This window comes from Elephantulus edwardii, unplaced genomic scaffold, assembly GCF_000299155.1.
Source record: "Elephantulus edwardii isolate Elephantulus edwardi_28Jun2011 unplaced genomic scaffold, EleEdw1.0 scaffold00019, whole genome shotgun sequence".
Classification (NCBI taxonomy): domain Eukaryota; kingdom Metazoa; phylum Chordata; class Mammalia; order Macroscelidea; family Macroscelididae; genus Elephantulus; species Elephantulus edwardii.
This window is the reverse complement of record NW_006399769.1, coordinates 16,350,206-16,370,129: the sequence shown is the minus strand read 5'-3', so window position 1 is coordinate 16,370,129 and position 19,924 is coordinate 16,350,206. Positions and strand designations below refer to the sequence as shown.

The window sequence follows — 19,924 nt, the reverse complement described above, 5'->3', positions numbered from 1 at the left end:
TCAATACTCTTCTCCAGAACCACAGCTCAAAGGCATCAATTCTCCTTCTATCCTCCCTGGTCATTGTCCAACTCTCTGATGCATAACAAGTGATTGCGAAGACCATGGCCTATGTCAGACGCACCTTAGTCTCCAGAGAGACACCATTGCTCTTCAGTACTTTGTGCCATCAAATCAAGTACCCTTAGTAATTTTGTGAACAACAGATCTGAACTCTGCCCTATCCTGCACTATTGTCACTTCCCAACACATTAGAGCCCACTGAAGCTCTAATGTGTCAGTGCACCTGGTTGAGGCTCTTTCTCTCCTTCTCCAGTCCTCTGCTTTTCCTAGCATCATGTCCTTCTCCAAGGACTAGCCCTTCCTAGCAACATGCCCAAAGTATGTGAGGCAAAACCTCATTATCTTTGCCTCCAAAAATCACTCTGGCTGCACGTCCAGTGCTCTTCTCCAACACCACAGCTCAAAGGCATCAGTTCTTCTTCTGTCGTCCTTATGCATTGTTCAGTTCTCAAATGCATAGGAAATGATCAGAAAGACCATGGCCTGTCTACAGTTAAAGAAAATAAAAGAGAAACAAACTCATTGTCAATGAGTCAGAATGTTCTCAGAACCTATAAATCGCACAGGAAATTGTCCATCTTTCTTACTCAGAGCAACAGGTGCATTAATCTTATCTACTAAGCCAGCAGAGCTCCCAGGTCGAGCGTCCAGATGGAAGTGGACAGTGACCAGGCCTAGACGATCTCTTGTCCCAACCAGAGAAGCATCATCGTCTATCTCAAACACGTTCCCAAAAATGAAAATGTGCAATATGACAATTTTAAATACCAAGTTTTGAGCTATTTTGTTCTAAGGAGCCCTGGTATTGTAGAGTATGACTTAATGTGCTGCTAAATGTATACCTTTTAAATTCACATACCACTCAATTCTGGAATCTTATGCCAAATTCATAGTGATTCTACATCCAATCTCCAAAGATGTGGATTTTTCACAGTAGGAGACTGTCCATATTTCTTCCCAAAGATTGGATCATAGATTAGAACTGGCAACCTTTTGATTAGCAGCCTGATAGGTTATGCTCTATAACCCCAGGGCTTGAGTTACTAACTGAAAGGTCAGTGGTTCAAATCCACCAACTGCTCCATGGGAGAAAAGTGGGTGATCTCTTCACATAAAGATTTACAGTCTTAGAAACCTGATAGTTGCCATGAGTGAGAACCTACTCAATGACAGTGGTTTTGGACTGTTAAGAAATTTTTGTTCTACTTTATACCGAAAGATTGACAATTCATCACATATAAGTAGGTGTTGGCAGTATTGATAGTGTAGGAAAGGGAAGAACTCTTTTTCAAAGAATGAAATAGGTTGCAGTAACCTTGCAGTTTGGGATTTTGAGTTGATTTTTTTTTTTTTAATTTCTTTGCTATTCTTTCCTATACATAACACAAAACTAGAAGAACATGGTTTTGGGGTTTTTTTTAATTGATCCATTATCTTAAAAAAAACTATAGGCTTGTATGAATTGGACTAGAAAGCTGTGGATCAGGTGTAACTGGGCTAGTATGTCATCAAGAACTCGTGTACTCCCGTCTCTTCATTCTCCTTCCTCTAAGTTTTGGCTTTCGCCTTTGTTCTCTCATGGTCACAAGGTGGCTGCTGCCTCGCCAGGAGTAACTTACTTTATTCAGCTACATCTAGAGACACACAAAAGAGTGAGAACTATTCCCTTTTTTTCATTTATTTAATACTTCCTTTTTAAAGAACAAGAAAAATCTTTTCCAGTAGCTTCTCAGCAGACTTTACCTAACATTTCATTGGCTACAAGTGTGATGATTCAAGCCCTACCTAACCCAGTTACAGAAAAGGAATGTTTCCATGTTCTTAGGTGCTATCAAGTCAAGTACAACTCAGTGACCTTATAATCAGTGCGTTTGAACCTTGCTCTATCCTGTACCATCCTCATCATATCTTGAGCTCATTGTTACAGACACTGTTGTCAGTCCATCTTGTTGAGGATCGTCCTCTCTTTCTCTGACCCTCCACTTTTCCCAGCATGATGTCTCTCTAGGACTGGGCCCTCCTGGAAATATGCCCAAAGTATATGAGAAAAGTTTCACCATCCTTGCTTCCTTGGAACACCCTGGTTATGCTTCCTCTGAGACATATTTGTTTGTTCTTTTGGTAGTCTTTGAGATATTCAGTATTCATCTCCAACACCACTATTCAAAGGCATCGTTTCTTCTGTCATTTTTACCCATTGTCCAACTTTTAGCTGTGTAACAAGTAATTGAAAAGGCCACGGCTTGGATCAAATGAACACGAGCCTTTACTCTGACCTCGTTGCTCATTAGCACCTTGGAGAGACCCTTGGCAGATTTTTTTTTCGGTGCAACATCTCTTTTGATGTTGATTGTGAATCCAAATCAGATGAAATTATTGACAACTTCAGTCTTTTCTCCATCTATCTTGACATTGCCTATTAATGCAGTGGTGGGGATTTTTGTTTTCTTGATGTTAAGATATAATTCACATTGAGATATAATTCACATTGATCTTCTGCAACAAGCAGAATAAACCTTCATAGTTAGCTTTGTTGCAGTTAGGTGCTGTTGTGTGAACTCTGATTCCGAGCTAGTGGGTCAGCTATGCATTGGGTGAGGTCTAATGGCACCCAACAATAACAGATTAAATTAAAATGAATAAACATCAGGATTCTTCCAAGAGTAAGGGAATGTGATAGGATTAGGGTTGCTCTGGCTTTGGATGTTATACTCGGCTAGAGCTGATAAGATTAAGACAGTGGTATCAGCAATACAACAGTGGCAATGCACAGAAAGGTCTCTGAAACTCCATGCAAGCCGTAATATTCTATAAATGGTTAATGTTACAAAACTAGTCACAACCGAGCAGAGTTAGCTAAAACAAACACTGAACTCAGAGATGGATTTGAAAATCTATTTGTGAATCAACATTTCATGCCAAGTTTTCACCGACTTTGAAAGGAAATGAATCCAATAGTAATATATTCCACCAGAACAGATGAAGCATTCTTCCAGGAAGGCAGATAGAGTCATAACATGAAGCATGCTTCACTTTAATAAAGTCAGTGCTGCTTAGTGACCTGACGGCCATTAAGATAGGGGGTGCTCCATAAATGTTCCCTATTTCCTCCCAGGCTTCTTCCATCGCAGGCACACTGGCTTACTTGATGTGTGATTTTCATGCTAAATCATCAGCTTCTTGCCTTATTGTGAAAACATAAGCAGGAAAAAGTATTTCCAGGACCAGGCAATATTTCATTCTGATATACAGACACAGGGTCGCTGGATCAGGACCTACTTCATGGTAACTGACAACAAAAAGCAGCCTTATTCAACATAGTAAAAACTGCAAGCAACCCAAACGTCTGTCAGCAGGAGAATGGGTGAATGAATTGTGGTATAGTCATAGAAGGAAATAGCTTTCAACAACAGAAAGGAGCCCATTATTTATGCACAATCTCAACCCGTTGTCATTAAGTTAATTTCCACTCATCACATTTAACTACTATACCACCAAGATTCCTGATGCACATAATACGGTGGATGGACCTCAAAAGCATTCTTTGGTGTCAAACAAGGTACAAAGGGATGTCCACCATATCATTCTATTTACCTGAAGTCGTAGAACAAACAAAGCTAGTGTATAACGGACAGAAATCAGATTATTTTTGGTGGGGGCTGGGTGTTAACTGGAAGGAAGGCTGTGGAGAACTGTAGGGGAAAGAAAATGTATATCTTAATGAGGATACATATGTTTGTCAGTTATACTCTCAAAATATGAATTTCATTCTTTATAAAATATATATGAAGCATTTTTTGTGTAAGGAAATATTTTCTTACTTATTTTTCAAAAAGAGAAGCTGCAGCTGAGGAAATAGCGAAGACCTGGCTAAGCGCCCGGCCAGGAGGCCAGAGAAAGACCTCACTCCCTCCAGGTCCAGGCCTGCTCACTGGATGACAGTGAGAGAGGCCCTGGGTTTCTAAGGAAATGCTGAAGCATGAGGTCGCTGCCATGGGAGGAGGATATGCCTAAGAAAAGGCATTTGTGTTCCTCAAAGTCTTGGACGTCTACCAGAAAGGTGTGGTCATTTCCCTCAGGCCAGACTTTCCTTGTTGGGGATTCTTAGCTCTCCACGTGGACTGTGGCTCAGACCTAGTTCCTCCAAGGCCTTGTGCTCAGCCTGTCACACTCTTATCTGTTCTGAACAAAAGCCTCCACTTTAAGCAGAGCAGTTAGCAACTGTTGTCAGCTGCTGGCAAACTGGCTGTGTCTCATGGCAACTCCAGAGATACTGCCGGGTCCTGCACCCATCCCTATGATCAGCTGTGGGCCGCAGACCGCCACGCCTTTCTTCCTACTCCATCATAGTGTGAAAGTACCTGTCCAGCATCATAGCAATACACAAGCCTCCGCTGACAGGGTTGGTGCACGTGAGGGTCTTTGTCTAGGAATTGAACTCAGGTTTTCCAAGATGAAGTGTTTCATCAGGCTTCAGTCCCAAATTCTTCCCTTGTCTCTACTCCTCACATTCCCAGTGACTTCTTTGATGTCTGTGCCCCCTCCATTTTGGATCTACCTGTCTGTTAAGCAGTGAGAGTGGAAGAGAGGCCTGGGCCCTGGCCTCGGCCCCACCATGCCTAACCCTACCTTGCCTGTACCTGCTGGGAGAACTGAGAGAGGCTCACGATTCCTGTTGTGGTGGTCTTCAGAAAGAGAGCTTAGTGTGACTAAACCAAATTCTGTGGAGTTTCTTTCTCTTGGCTCTAAAACCAGCCTTTCTCCTCCAGAACACTCATTTGATAGTGTGGGCATGAGTCTTTCTGACCATAGAATGTGTACCAGTGATCCAGGAGGCCTTTTCCTCTCTCAGGTGACTTCAGGAGACCCTAGCTGAGGTTTTGGTTTACTTCAGCACAGAGTTTCTTAACCTTGTTCCCACTGCTGTTTTAGATGGGATAATTCTTTGTCCTTAGACTGTCTAGTGCACTGTAGAAGGTTGAACAGCATCTGTGGTATCTTACAAGCTAGATTTCAGGAACACTCTCCCACCTTCCCACAGTCACGACAACCAAAATTGTCTCCAGACGTTCCTTAAATGTTTGCTGAGGGATGAGGGAGGCAGGCAAAATTACACCCAGGAGAGTACTTATTCTTGAGCATTCACTAAGTTCCTCCCCTCCTTCCTTTTCCATATCTTCTGTCATAAAGCTTTAACACACTACTATGAATAAAGGAAGCCCTGGTGGCCTAGTGGTAAGAAGCTGCATTGGCAACCCAGAGGCCTGCAGTTCAAATCCACCAGTTGCTCCACGGAGAAAGATGGGCATTCCTTCCATGTGTATGCCCTCCAAAAACCTGCTAGAGGGTCAGCTACCAGTCAGTTCCAACTTGACGGTATATAACAACAACAACAACAACACTATTAATACAAAATTGCTGTTGTTTTTATGTGCCGTAGAGTAGCGACCCTATGTATAACAGCTCTGAACCGTGTTCTATCCTGAGCCAACGTTACTGTCTCCCAACACACCTACCCTCATAACTCCAGTCAAAGCGTCAATTTATCTCATCAAGGGTCTTCCTCTACTGTGCTGTCCCTCCACCCTCCCAAGCATAATGTCCCTCTCTGAGGACTGGTCCCTCCTTGCTACATGCCCAAAGTATGTCAGATGAAGCTTCAGAATCTTCTGAATAAGAACTGTACAGGTATGAGGTATTTTCTCACTTGCAAACATCACAACACATCATTACTGAGATGTTTCTCACAAGAAATTTGAAGGCACTATTATCCCAGTTAGTATATTAAAGGTAAGATATTTGTGGAAGAGAAGTGGCTTTGTGGGCCAGTCACTGAGAACTAGACCTCAGGCCTTCTGACTGCTGGCAGGTGCTTTTTGTACAAACCTTGGCTCTCTCAGGAGGGCAGGCTGCATATTTGCGTAGCAAGTGGTCAGTTTCCCAATGGCAGAGACTCTGTTCAAACTGGTGTGCTGACAGAGAGACTCGTGTGGCAGACAGTGGGTGGGACCTTGACCAGAGGAAGGGCAGATATATTTCCTGTAGAAAGCCCGGAGGCAGCACCTTGGCTGTCCAGGGCTTGTGACCAACACGCTGGTCCCCGACTCTTGCTCCTTGGGATTCCTGATACATGAGGTGTAGAAAATATGCCTCAAAGTCCCAAAGGCTTTTAAACCACTGTCATCCCTCCCTCTGCCTTTTCACCTTCGTAATTTCATTTAGAAAAAAAAGTGCATTCTGGGATCACACTTGAAAATGTCCTCAATATTCATCAGTTGCTATTTTAAGGCCCTCCTGCACAGGAGAAGATGAGACTGTTTGTTCACATAAAGATTGCAACCTCAGAAACCTTACCGAGCAATTCTACTGTAGTAGGGTTTCTGTGAGTTCGATGCCGCTTGATGGCATGCACCACCAACCTCCCTGTACCTGAGCGGACATATTTAATTGTTAGCATAGTGTCAGAGCTGGTGAAGATGGCTTATAGGGCAGGGGTCAGAGCCAATGCTCATACGGTCACTGTGATTCATAGTCAACTTGATGACACATAACAACAGTAGGTCTAAAGGAGTGTCTTTTTTTTCAACTTTATTTTTTAAAATTAAAAATTTTTATTTTATACTGGCTTACTCACAAAGTTTTTATACATTGTTTTTCACAGCAGATCTTTCCCATTTCCTTTACCCACCCCTCTCTCCACGCATTAAGTTGTGCAACCCTATGATTAACCAACACCCCCCATCCTCACCCCTCTGCTCCCCCTTACCCTCCTCAGATCCTCATACATTTCTACGATAATGGCCTTCTTTCGTATTTGTCCTATGCGACTGAATTAGTTCACTTAGTATAATGCTCTCCAGTCCCTCCCAAGTTAGGTAATTTACAAAATCATTGCTCCTGTATGCTGCACAGTATTCCATCATGTGACTGTACCATAATTTCTCATTTGAGCGGTTTCCATGTTCTTGCGATGGTGAATAACGCTGCTATGAATACTGGTGTACAAGCCTCTATTTGTGCTTCAGTTCTCATTTTCTTGGGATATATTCAAAGCAGTGGAGTAGCTGGGTCATATGGAATTTCTATTTTCATTTTTCTGAGGAAGCACCAAACTGACTTCCAGAGTAGTTGTACCTTTTTATAATTCCACCAACAATGTGTAAAAGTTCTTATCTCACCACATTATAGGAGTTTCTTAAGTTTTTGTCAGTGTCTAAAAATATCTTGGCAAATTCTAACGCAAATGTTATAAAATGAAGTCAAGCATTAAGTCTTCTTTCTCTACTTTCTATCTCCTAGGGTTCTCCAAATGTATATGATCATGAAGTCACTATAGAAGCTGATGCTTTTCTACCTGTGGATGAAACACTGATCCCTACAGGTTGGTAAATTTGAACTATATACGTGTGTGGAACTGGGGTATGGTATTGGAAATACTGAAGACTTCATTTACATAAAATTATTTTCCTCATCTATCAAAACACCTTTAATAGCCATTATTAGTGATTTTGTTTTGATTATGTGATGCTGTTAATGATTAAGCCAGGGCAAAAGGCCCAAACAGAAAGTGCCCAGCAGACTGAATCTTATGGTCATGTTTGCTGAGGCTTTAGACTTCAAACAGTCTCTGCTGACAAGTCAATCTTTTACTTCTTTGCACCTTAGCAAAGATTGCTTTGCTTCAACATTATCTGACAGGTGCAGGACACTAGTGAAACACCTCGTGGTTAGACACAGAAGAAAGGAAAGTGGGCTGAGTGTGTCCTGAAGAGGGACGCTATAGATGAGTCACCTCTGAGACGCAGTGAGGAAAGTGTGTGTGTACACACATGTGCATCCGTCTCCCAGGTTCACTTGTCTAAGATCGTTTTGGTTGGGACTAATTTGGGATTGAAAGAACCATGGCACATCTATCATGACAGAAAGTAAGTTAGAGGTTGCCAAGGACCAGGGAAAGGGCTGAGCAGGGGAGACTAACAGAGAGAGGATTTCTTCGAAGTTAATAAAAATATTCTAGAATATACTCAAGATATACTAAAATATATTTTTTAAATTTTTTATTATTAATTTCAATGAAAATTGACAGAGACTTTGGATTTCCATTCATTCATTGTTGCACTTTTCTCCCTGTACGCTGCAGTACACTTTTCTCTTTGAAAAGTAAAAGAAAAATTCTTTCATGGTTTTTAAAATAAATTTTTTAAATATCTGCTGAATCATACCCTTTAAAAGGTTTGAATTTCATGATATGTAAACCTTGTCTTTTTTTAAAAAAAAAAAGAAAAACAACCAAAGCTCTTGTTCACATTTTTCTCTTTAGGATTGAGAGGTGTAGTTTTACACTAAATTATAGGTATTAACTCCCAGCTGCCTCCCGCTTCCCACCTGTTGATTAGTGGAAACCAGTACGGTGATTGGTAGAGTTATTCTTATCATTTGTGTCTGCTTATAAAAATTAATTTGAAAGAATAACCCCAGCCTGTTGGCGTAGGTTTCTCCTAGCTCGTGACAACCCTGTGTGTGTCGGAGAACTGTACTTTATATAGTTTCAGTGACTTATCAAGCCTTTCTTCCAATGTACCTGGCAGTGAACTTAAACCATACACTTCTCAGCAAATTAGTGGGTCCAAAGTATTATATTTTAGGGCATTATTTTTATCGTAGGAGTATGCAATGAGGGTTGCAGAGTGGATTATATTTGGGGGTAGGGGGTGGGGCTTGGGTGCAATAATGAATGAATGGAATTCCAAAATCTCTGTAGATGTTCATTGAAATGAAAAATAAACAACCTAAATTTAAAAAAAAAAAATTAGTGGGTCCCCTTTTGTACTAGCCAGTTACCCCAAAGCAGTAGGTTCATGGTTTTTTATGGGGATTTTGTTAAAAATAGAGGTTATTTGAGGGTAGAGGACATAATCAAAGAGAACAAGAGTAGGAAGAAAAAGTCCTCCTCCTTTATCAGAAGATAAAGGCAGCCTGTCTCTTGACTTTTGTGCCATCTTGTTTGAGGCCTCTGACCCACGAGGACCTCGTGGAGGACAAAGTGAATGTGCAGGCTGAAGTATAAAAGAAGGACAAGGCTGAGGTCCAAGTAGACATGAACGTGAGGGCCTGCAGAAGCCACAGCAGCGGAAGGAGAGACTGCCACAGGTGGGGGACGTGGTGCCAATCTAACTGCATGCGCCTGTCTAGAACTTCCGTCTCAAGGGATCTAGAGCTTCCATCGCCATTTGATCTCCATGAACACCTCTGAGAGGCCTCCTTCCTTCTTTGAAACTAGCCCTGGACCTTTGATATTGGAGACTAATTCTGTACTTAGTTGTGGTTGGATATAAGGTGCACAATAACTCTTCCGTTGCCATAGTTAAAGAATCAAATTATTAAAAAGGGAGAGAGATAAAGGTGGGACCTCAATCAAGTAATCGAGATTTACCTAACCAGGAATTAGCTGTGTTGAGTGCAATGGTAGAGGCACAGGGGGCTTGGGAGCTTGGTTTTCGGTGGCATGTCTGAGGAAGGAATGTCCGGCGCCATGGCTGGCCACGAGTCTGCAAGAAGTCCCTGCACCAACCCCAGAAGCTGACCAAGGAAATGGTCCAGGAAGATAAGGCTCTCAAGTAGAAACCAAATGAAGAGCAGAAGAAACTCGAGCCAAAAGCGAAGGCCCTCTCGCCACAGGTGGTAGACTTAAGAAACCTGTGACTTAGGCGATGATGAATCTGCTTCTGTTCCTATTTAAACATCTGAATTTTTTTTATAGTATCTGTTGCCACTTGTAGTTAGCATGCAGTGTTTGGTGTCTTGGAGTCTGTTGTACTGAGAACAAGCTTTTGTTTAAAAAAACAAAAGAAAAAGGAACCACCTCTGAGAGTAACTGACAGCACAAGCAGGGCACTGTGGTTCATTTCTTCAGTTCTTCTAATTCATCCATGTCAGTCAAAGTAACACAGTCCTGTCAGAATCTACTCTTCAGTTTTTGTTATGCCCAGAATTCTATACCGCCTAGAATTAAGCCAACTAACTCATTTGAACTGCTGTTGTTAGGTACAATTGCGTCACCTGTGACCCACAGCAACCTTATGTACAGCAGCTCTGAACCTGCCCTGTCCTGAGCCAGTCTCACTGACTCCAACACACCTACCCCCATTGCCTCAGTTAGTTACTATTTCAGTCCATCTCATCTGGGATCTTCCTCTCTTGCGCTGTCCCTCCTCCTTTCCAAACATGATGTCCTTCTCCAAGGACTGGTCCCTCCTGGCCATGTGCCCAAAGTAGCTGAGAGGGAGTTTCAAAATCCTAGCCTCCAGGGAGAAACTTGGTTTCACCCTCTCCAAGACAGACCTATTTGTTTTCTTGGCAGTCCATGGTATGTTCAAGACTCTTCTTCAGCACCACAGTTCGAAGGTATCAATTCTTCTGTCATCCTTACTCATTGTCCAGCTTTCTGATGCATAGCAAATAATTCCAAAGACCATGGCCTGGATCAGGCACACCTTAGTCTCTAGACTGACATTGTTGATTCTCAGTACTCTGGAGAGGTCCCTGACAGTAGATTTTCCTACTGCAATTCATCTTTTGATTTCCTGACTACCGGTGCCAAGAGTGTTGATTATGGAGCCAAGCAAACTATAATTGTTAACAACCTCAATCTCCTCTCGACCCATCATGGTGCTGGCAATTGGCCCATTGGTGAGAATCTTTGTCTTTTTTATGTTGAGTTTCAATCTATATTGAAGACCTGACTTTCTATAGCAAGTGCTTCAGGTCCTCCTCAGTTTCAGGGCAAGGTGTGTCATCTGCATAATGTGGATTGTTGACGAACTACTTAAAAAATTATGTATCAAGGGAGCTCTGGTGGCCTAGTGGCAAGAAGCTGCACTGCAATCCCAAAGGTACACACTTTGAGTTCAACAGATGCTCTGCTGGAGAAGGAGGGGCAATCTCCTCCTGTACCAGTCAAATCTGATTTGATGGTACACGCACACACAAAATAATAAAAAAATTTTAAAAATATGTATTGCTATTACATGCCCCAATATGATACATAGAGAAAGGACTTCTATCCTGGTCAAAATGCATAACCCTTGTCCAACCATGAGTAAACACCGGAGAAAGTCAACTGTGACACTTTCAAAAAAAACAACCAAAACAAACAAAAAAAACCTGACCATTTTTCTTCAAAAAAGGACGCTAGTGGAAGATTGGTTAAATGCTCAGCTGCAAACCAAATGGTCTGGCATGTGAGCCCACCAGGTAATGTGCAGGAGAATGCTGCGACAGGCTGTAAATGTTTGCATCCTTGGGAAGGTGTGTCGTTGCTCTGTTTTACAAGGTTGCTGTGAGTTGGAATCAGTTTAGCAACAGGTTTTATATTATTCACAATGATCAAGGTAGATCATGAATGGCAATGAAGTGATAAGAAACTGTCACAACCTAGGGAGACTAAGGAAACATGAAAGCAAACTGCTGTGTTGATCCTGAATTGGATCCTGAACTATAAAAAGGACATTAGTAGGGAGTTCTGGTGGCCCAGTGGCAAGAAGCTGCGCTGCAATCTCAAAGGCATGCAGTTCGAATTCACCAGAGGCTCCTCTGGAGAAGGAGGGGCAGTTTCCTTCTGTGCTGGTCAGATTCGATTCGACGGAACACAACAAGAAAAGGGGAGGGGGGAGGACATTAGTGGAGGAAACTGTTTAAATTCTCATAAATACTGTAGCTTTTAAGAAACCAAATCAAAACCACAGCTATTGAATCAATTCTGATTCATTGTGACCCTGAAGAACAAGATAGTTTCCAAGGATGTAAACCTTTTTAGAAGTGAACCACCCTCATCCTTCTCCCACACAGTGGCTAATGAGGTAGGAGCCAGCTCTTTAACCACCATTTCACCAAAACTCCTTAGTTTTAAATAATGTGTAACCAGTGTTAGGAAAGAATATGCAGAATCACTATACCAAAAAGAACTGGTTGAGGTGCAGCTCTCCAGGAAGTAGTATACGATCAAAAATCTATAGTAATGAAGGAAGAGATTCAAGCTGCACTGAAGACACTGGTAGAAAACAAGACTTCCAGCAGTGACAGAATACCAATTGAAATGTGTCAGCAAACAGTTGCAGAACTGGAGATGCTCACTCATCTAAACCAAGGAATTTGGATGACAGCTACCTGGGTAACTGGCAGAGATGTACATTTGTGTCCCATCTAAACATATCTAACAGAATGCAGAAAATATTAAACAATTATTATCACTGGCAGAGATGTACATTTGTGTCCCATCTAAACATATCTAACAGAATGCAGAAAATATTAAACAATTATTATCACTAATCTATGCAAGTGAAATTTTATCAAAGTCAATTCTAAAATGGTTGCAGCAGTATTTCAACAAGTAACTGCTGACAGTTCAAGCTGGATTTAGAAGACAACATAAGAACAGGGCTCATGGATATCAGATGGATCTTAGTTGAAAACAGAGTCCCAGAAAGATGTTTACCTGTAGGTTATGGACTATGCAAAACATTCAACATTATAATAATTTTATGGATTATGTAAAAGCATTCAATTTTTTTATAATCTCTGTGGATCATAACAAATTATGGATAACATTGAGAAGGATGAGAAATCTGAAACACTTAATTGTGCTCATACAGAAAATGTACATGAACTGAGACAGTTATTTGAACAGAACAAAGGAATACTGCATGCTTTAAAAATCAGGAAAGGTGTATGTCTGGATTATATCCTTCAACTACACTGTTCTCTCTGAATGCTGACTAAATAATCTGAGAACCTGGGATAGATGAAGAAGAATGTGGCATCAGGATTGGAGCAACAATCATTAATCTATAATATGACCTTGCTTGTTGAAAGGGAAAAGGACATTAATCAAAGTCAAAGACTACAGCCTTCAGTATGAATCACACCTTAATACGTTTTTGGTTGTTACGTGCCATTGAGTTGACTATGACCTATAACGACCCTGTGAACAACACATCTGAACTCTGTCCTATCCTGTGTCATCCTCATACCTCCTGACACACTAGAACCCATCGCAGCAGTAATGTGTCAGTCTACCTGCTACAGAGTCTTCCTCTCTTTCACCTACCCACCACCTTTCCAAGCATGATTTCCCTTTCCAAGGAATAGCCTCTCCTAGCAACATGCCTATAACACATCAATATCAGAACAACAGAATTTCTCACAGCCACTAGACCAGCATCATTGTAAAAGGAGAAAAGATTGAAGTTGTCAAGAATTTTCTATTATTTGGACATTCTTCGAGCATGTTACTAGGTGGTGCTTTTCCTTGGAGAAGGACATGATGCAGGGAAGGGTAGAAGGGTCAGTGAAGGAGAGGAAGACCCTCACCCAGGTGGACTGACACGACGACTGCCACAGTGGGCTCTTGTGTGTCACGAAGTGTGAGGATGGCTCAGGATAGAGCAGGGTTCATACCTTTTGTCCATGGGGTCGCTACGAGTTGTACTCAACTCAGTGGCTCCTAACAACACCAGCAATCAATGTCCATGAAAGTACCAGACAAGAAATTAAATAACCTATTGCAGTAGGCAAATCTGATTTAAAAAAAATCTCTAAAGAACAAAAATGTCACTTTGAGGGATAAGTTGATCTTGCATCATGACCTAAGAATTTTCAGTTGCTTCATATACATGGAAAAGCTGAACAGTGACTAGAGAAGACTAAAGGAATTACGGTTTTGTTGATGAATATTGAGTACACTACGAGCTTCCAAAGGAACAAATCTGTATTGGAGGAAGGAGCCAGAATGTTCCTTATAAATGAAGGCGATAAGGCTTCACGTCGTGTACTTTGGATATATAATTAGGAGGATCAACTCCTTGCAGAAGAATATCTTGCTTATCCAAGTAGAAGGTCATAGAAAAAGAGGAGAAAGACTCTCACTAAGATGAACCGACCCAGGAGCTGCAGCAGTGGCCTCAAACCTGGCAGGAACTGTGAGGATGGCCCAGTCCTCTTCAGTCTGTGCGCCCTTCTGTCCTGCTCTGGCACATGTAAGGTAACAGTGAGCTGGAACTGACCTGAGGACACCTACCTGCAACAACCTAACAGTAGTGTTAATTTCTCGGTTGTGATAATTGTACCATGGTTATGTAAGATGCTAACATAAGGATGAAGAATATACAGACATAAAACTCTTCTGGTATCCTTTCTGTAAGCCTAAATTATTTCTAGAAACAGAAAACTAAGAAAGGTATTATTGGACACCTGCCTTACATGGGTTTTACATTTGTTTTCTTTTTTCCCCTTTAACAGAATACTGTTAGTTTAAATTGTTTACAGGGAAGGGGGGGGGAAGATAAGAATATGTGCCTGCACACCAAACAGTAATTCCAGATAACATCCAGGATTGGAAATTCTCCCAAATGCAGTGACTATGAGACTAATTGAACTGACTGAGAAAATGGAGATACATGGGCTCAATGTTTTGGCATGATGGTTTTGCACGTTTTCCTGGCCCCAGGGCCGGGGGTAGGTTCTCATGTCTGGTGATGTGAACCATCTTCTGATATTTACATAGCTGTGAGGATGGGCACAAGTAAGCAGATCCATCTTGTTCTGTATTCACAATTATCAAATTAGAAGAAGTTGTAAGTAGCATGGAACAAATAGTGGTGGTGGCTGTTTTGTGACTGATAAGGGGAAAAAAATATTGAAGTAAGTAGCTTACAAGTGGAGTTTATGAAATAAGTGCATATTTATTTATAATTTATATTTAGAAAATCTTCTTATGCTATTACATAAATAATTTCTTTTAGAAGGATCAGCACAAAGCTGCTTCCTGAGAGGTAGGAATTAAAGATGTCCCAAATACCCAACTTTTCCAAAGTTTTGTACTACTCCATCATTGCTCATAACAACTCTTCTCGCTAAGTCCAATCCTTCTGTCTTGGGGTTCGTAATTCACTGTAGTTTCTCACAAAGCTCACGAGGAAAGGCTCACGAGGTTACGGAAGCTGACAAGTCCCAAATCCATGGATCAGTTGTCAGTATGAATGTCAGTTCTGACTTATATGCTTGCAACGGGTTGACAAAATCAAAATTGTAGGACAGACAACAGGCTCACAAGGCTACAGAAGCCCTGAAGCAGGGCAGACAGTAGACTGCTGGCTCCTGTGTGGAGAACCGGAAGTCAGATGGTGATGAGGCAGTTGCAGAATCCAGAGCAAACAAGAGAATCTCCAGAGAATGCATATCTATTGGGTGCAGGCCTCATGGTGAAGTCTCCTTATCAGTGCAGGGCAGTTCAAGGATTTGCACGGTTGTGACTCAGATAAAGGTACTGACTGGATGGTAATAATTTAATCTCAGAATAAAGAACAATTCTTTGAATTGAATTTATTTAGCTCTTTAAAGAAATAAAATAATGAGTATCCAAATATATTGTAGTTTCTGGTGATCAGTGCCAATTTCACCCTGTCCTCCTGGTTGAGACCCAATAATTGCTCAGTGAAGCACCTCCTAGCTCTCCCGCTCTGTGATGCCCCAGGCGCTTTCTTAGTGTAACATTTTACTGCTGTTTCCACTGCCCTCAAATCCACTAGAACTCTGTCATGTAAGTAAATGAAGCCAAAAAGCTTTTGACTTCATGAAAAAGTCTTAATTGCCTCCTGTACTTCAGCACAGGAGGGGAAGACCCTCTATGAGGTGAATTGATTCAGTGACTGGGGTAATCGGCATGGGAGTGTCAGAGGTAATGCGATTGGCACAGGATAGAGCAGGGTTTAGGGCTGTTGAATATAGGGTCGCTATGTCGCAAACGACTCAATGGCACACAACAACAACAACAACAACAACTTCCACTAATGCCTAGAGTTTGCCTAGAGTGCTTAAAACAGTTTATTCCGTTTTGAGGGGTTTTCCCCCCCCAGTTTTTCTCAGAAACACACTTGAAACAGGCTAATTGTTTGATTCCTTTCCCACTCCATTGTTACTGTGCACCCAGGGACCAGTGGTCTGACCCACTCTGACGAAGCTCTGTCAAATACCATCTAACTCCTGAACACTGACCGAAAGCCCATGAGCAAGTGGCTTAATTCTGAGTTTAGTCCAAATGACCTCTACAGAGTACCTCTCTTGTGCTGCTTAGCTGCCCAGCAATTGGAAATCCAGTGCAGGAGTCAGGCAAAATCATACTAATTTCCTGCAAAAGGCCCGATTAGATGTTCGCTGAGGTAGCTGGGACACTCAGTACTGAGGTGACACATCTGCCAGGGAGGTGAAACCCGTCGCAGTCAAGTCAATAATTCCGACTCCTAACAGCTCTGTAAGACAGAGTAGAGCCGCCTCATGTGACTTCCAGGGCAGAGATCGCCACATTTGTCTCCCATCGAGCATCTGGTGAGCTTGAACTCCAGACCTTCCAGTTAGCAGCTAACCGCTTTTATAAACTAGAACGCTTTCTTTATGGGTGTGTACAGTTAAAAGGATAGGCAGACAAGTAGATAAGAGTTAGATAAAACCCTAATACGCACATTCCCTAGTTAGTGAGGAGGAGGAATGTGTGGGCGGTACAGGAAACAGCAAGCCAGCCCCAGAGAAGGGCTACACTTCTAAAGCACAGAAGACAGGCTTTGGAGGTAGAAAATGGATGGGTGGATGGATGGATGGATGGATGGATGGACTACAAAGGTTGTCTGGGACTATGTTAGATCCACACTAGGCTTTGGCATGGCTACAGTTGCTAGTTTGGTGCTGGTTGACCCTAGACTGACCTGAAAGTGGTTCCGTACACCCCAAACTCAAGGGTTAACAGCACCTCAGCTGAGGCCTGCGGTGTTCAGCCAGAGCTGACCCACAGGAGAGAAGTGGCCACTCTCTGATATGTGCTGCCACGTCTGTTAGAACAGCCACGTTCTGTTAAGGCTTCTAGCAGTGTCTAGAGATGGTGGTTTTGTCGAACTGAGCAAAGGAAGATGCTGGCAACCTGTGAGATGAAGTGAAGCTTTATGACAATAGCAGCTCTAATTTCAGAAAGCACTTTATATATAATCTATACGCAATAAGCCTATGAGGTATCTTCTGTTCATTTCTCTTATTTAGTAGGTATGAAATATTCGCACAGAGAGTTTAAGTAACTTGTGAAAGAACACCCAGGTAACAAGTGGTAGAGAGCTGGGGTCAGTCTGTTGTTAGAACGCGGGCTCTCACTGGGCCCGTCCTGCTACAGACCCTACTGCATGGCCATATCAGGCAGTGTTAGGGCCTAGGGGTGGGAAGTCATGGGGGAAGAAACAAAGAAAAGTAAATAATTGCCTGATTGTGTAGTTAACCAGAAGCATCATGTAGTCAAAAAAGTGGGTGGAAAACAAGGAATAAAAGAATCTACCAAAAGCTTTGACAAGCTTTGTTAGTTGTCAGTTCTCTCCCCACTCCCTTTGTACAGGGAGCTTCACAACTTCTCTCACTGTTTTCCGCCCAACTTCTCCCCTCCCTTCAATTTCTTTCTACTTTTCTGTGAAAAAGGGGGGAGGGGGAGCAACCAAGCTTATTCAGGTTTGATTTTTTAAAAAAGGAAGAAAGAATATCTTAAGCAGTTTTCCTGCAATTTTAAATGAAACTAAGTGACTGGCCGAACAATGAAGAAAATGCAAAAAAGGACCAAGCCCAAAGCTGACAATTAAATCTAGTTACCATCAAGTTTTGTTGAAAGTAGTGTGTGTGTGTGTGTGTGTGTGTGTGTGTGTGTGTGTGTGTGTTTTGGTCATCTGTGCTGTAGTATGTGCCATCGAGGCGCCTGTGACTCATAGTGACCCTGTACACCATAGCTCTGAACCCTGCCCTATTCTGAGCCAATCTCACTGTTTCCAACACAACTTTCCCAATTACCTCAATCACTGAGTAAATCCATCTCATCAAAGGTCATCTCCTGCGATGTCCTTCCACCCTTTCAAATATGATGTCCTTCTCCAAAGACTGGTCTCTACTGGCCACATGCCCAAAGTATGTGAGATGGAATTTCAAAACCCTTGCCTCCAGAGAGCAATTTGGTTTCTCCTTCTCCAAGACAGACCTGTTCTCTTGGCAGTTCATAATATGCTCAGCGCTCTTCTCCAGCACCACATCTCAAAGGCATCAATTCTTCTTCTGTCGTCCTTAGTCATTGTCCAACTCTCTGATGCATAGCAAGTAATTGCGAAGACAATGGGCTGTTCAGGCACACCTTAGTCTCCAGACTGACATCGTTGCTCTTCAGCACTCTGGAGAAGTCCCTGACAATATGTTTTCCTAATGCAATTCATCTTTTGATTTCCTGACTGCTGGATGCCAAGAGTGTTGATTGTGGAGCTGAGGAAGCTCAAATTGTTAACAGTTTCAGTCTGTTCTCCATCTATCATGGTGCTGCTAAAATGGCCCAGTGGTGAGAATCTTTTTTTTTCATGTTGAGCTTCAGTCTGTATTGAATACTGAGGTTCTTGATCTTCTGCAGCAAATGCTTCAGTCCTCCTCAGTTTTAGCATACAGGGTTATGTCATCTGCATAACGCAGGCTATTGATGAGTCTTCCTCCAATTCTGATGCCACATTCCTCCTCATAAAGACAAACCACCCAAATAATCTGTTCCGCATATAGATTAAAAAGGTATGGAGACAGGATGCATCCTTGATGCACGCTTTTCCTGATTTTGACCTATGCAGTGTTTCCTTGCACTATTCTGACAACTGCTTCCTGATCCAGGTATAGGTTTCCCATGAGCACAATCAGGTGTCCTGGGATTCCCATTCTTTTCAAGGTTAGCCACAACTTGTTGCGCTCCACACAGTCAAATGCCTTTGCAAAGTCACTGAAACACAGACATTCTTCTAGTACTTTCTGCTTTTTGCCAAGATCCATCTGATATTGGTAATGGTATTCCTAGTGCCATGGCCTCTTCTAAATCCAGCCTTTACTTCTGGTAGTTCTCTGTTGTTGCACTGTTTCAGTTGGTTTTGGATAATCTTCAGCAAGAATTTGCTTGTGTGTAATATTAGTGATGTTGTTCAATAATTTACACATTCTGTTGGATTACCCTTTTTTTGGAATGGGAATAAATATAGATTTCTTGTGTTCACTTCAGCAGCAAATATACTAAAGTTGGAATTACAGAAGATTAGCATGGCCCCTGCACAAGGATGACACACAAATTTCTGCAGAGGTCCATATTATTTTACTTTTAAACCAAACACAATTGGATTTCATAGAGTAATGCTGGAGAACTCCACTTCTCAATATCTGTTTCAATCTTAATCCATTAAGAGTACCACACATGGAGATTCTTTGGCTTGCCAGGTTTAAAGTTCCATGTCCCAGTAGATTTGTTGATAATACAAATAAAATAGACAACGGGAAGAAAAAATACAGATCTTTTCCAGTCAGCTGGCCAGGTTCTCCAGATTTCTTGACACAACCTGGTGAGCATCTGTGTGCTGAAATATGTCAACTAATATTTCATCAATTCCTGAGGCCTTGTTTTTTGCCAATTCCTTCAGAGTAGCTTGTGTTTCTTCCTTCATCACAATTGCCTCTTGGCCATAATGTTGTTTCATGCAATTCTTCTGTGTCAAACAGTTCTTTTTTGTGCAATGACTCTGTGTACTCCTTCCATCTTTTTTTGAAACTTCCTTGATCATTCAATATTCGATAGGAAAACTTCTTTGAAGGTTTTGTTAAAGAACAAGAGAAAAGCTTTAGGACCTGAGGGCTATATTTTGGTACCATCTGGAACAGATGTGTATGATGGGACTCTTCTCTGAGCCAGTGTGGATGCTGCATTGTGAGCTCATTCTACATCCTTTTGCTCTCCCAAGGGCTACTTCTTGGTTATGGTGAGGCCCAATGGAAG

At 41.9% G+C, this 19,924-nt stretch overlaps 1 protein-coding gene across 1 annotated transcript in view; it reads left to right on the top strand.

The window, feature by feature from the left end:
- GALM (galactose mutarotase (aldose 1-epimerase)) overlaps positions 1–19,924 on the top strand; it is a 110,902-nt gene that overhangs the window by 48,769 nt on the left and 42,209 nt on the right. The window contains exon 6 of the mRNA XM_006882341.1: positions 7,363–7,444. Within this exon, the coding sequence (XP_006882403.1) occupies positions 7,363–7,444 (82 nt within the window). The remainder of the gene's footprint in view (positions 1–7,362; positions 7,445–19,924) is intronic.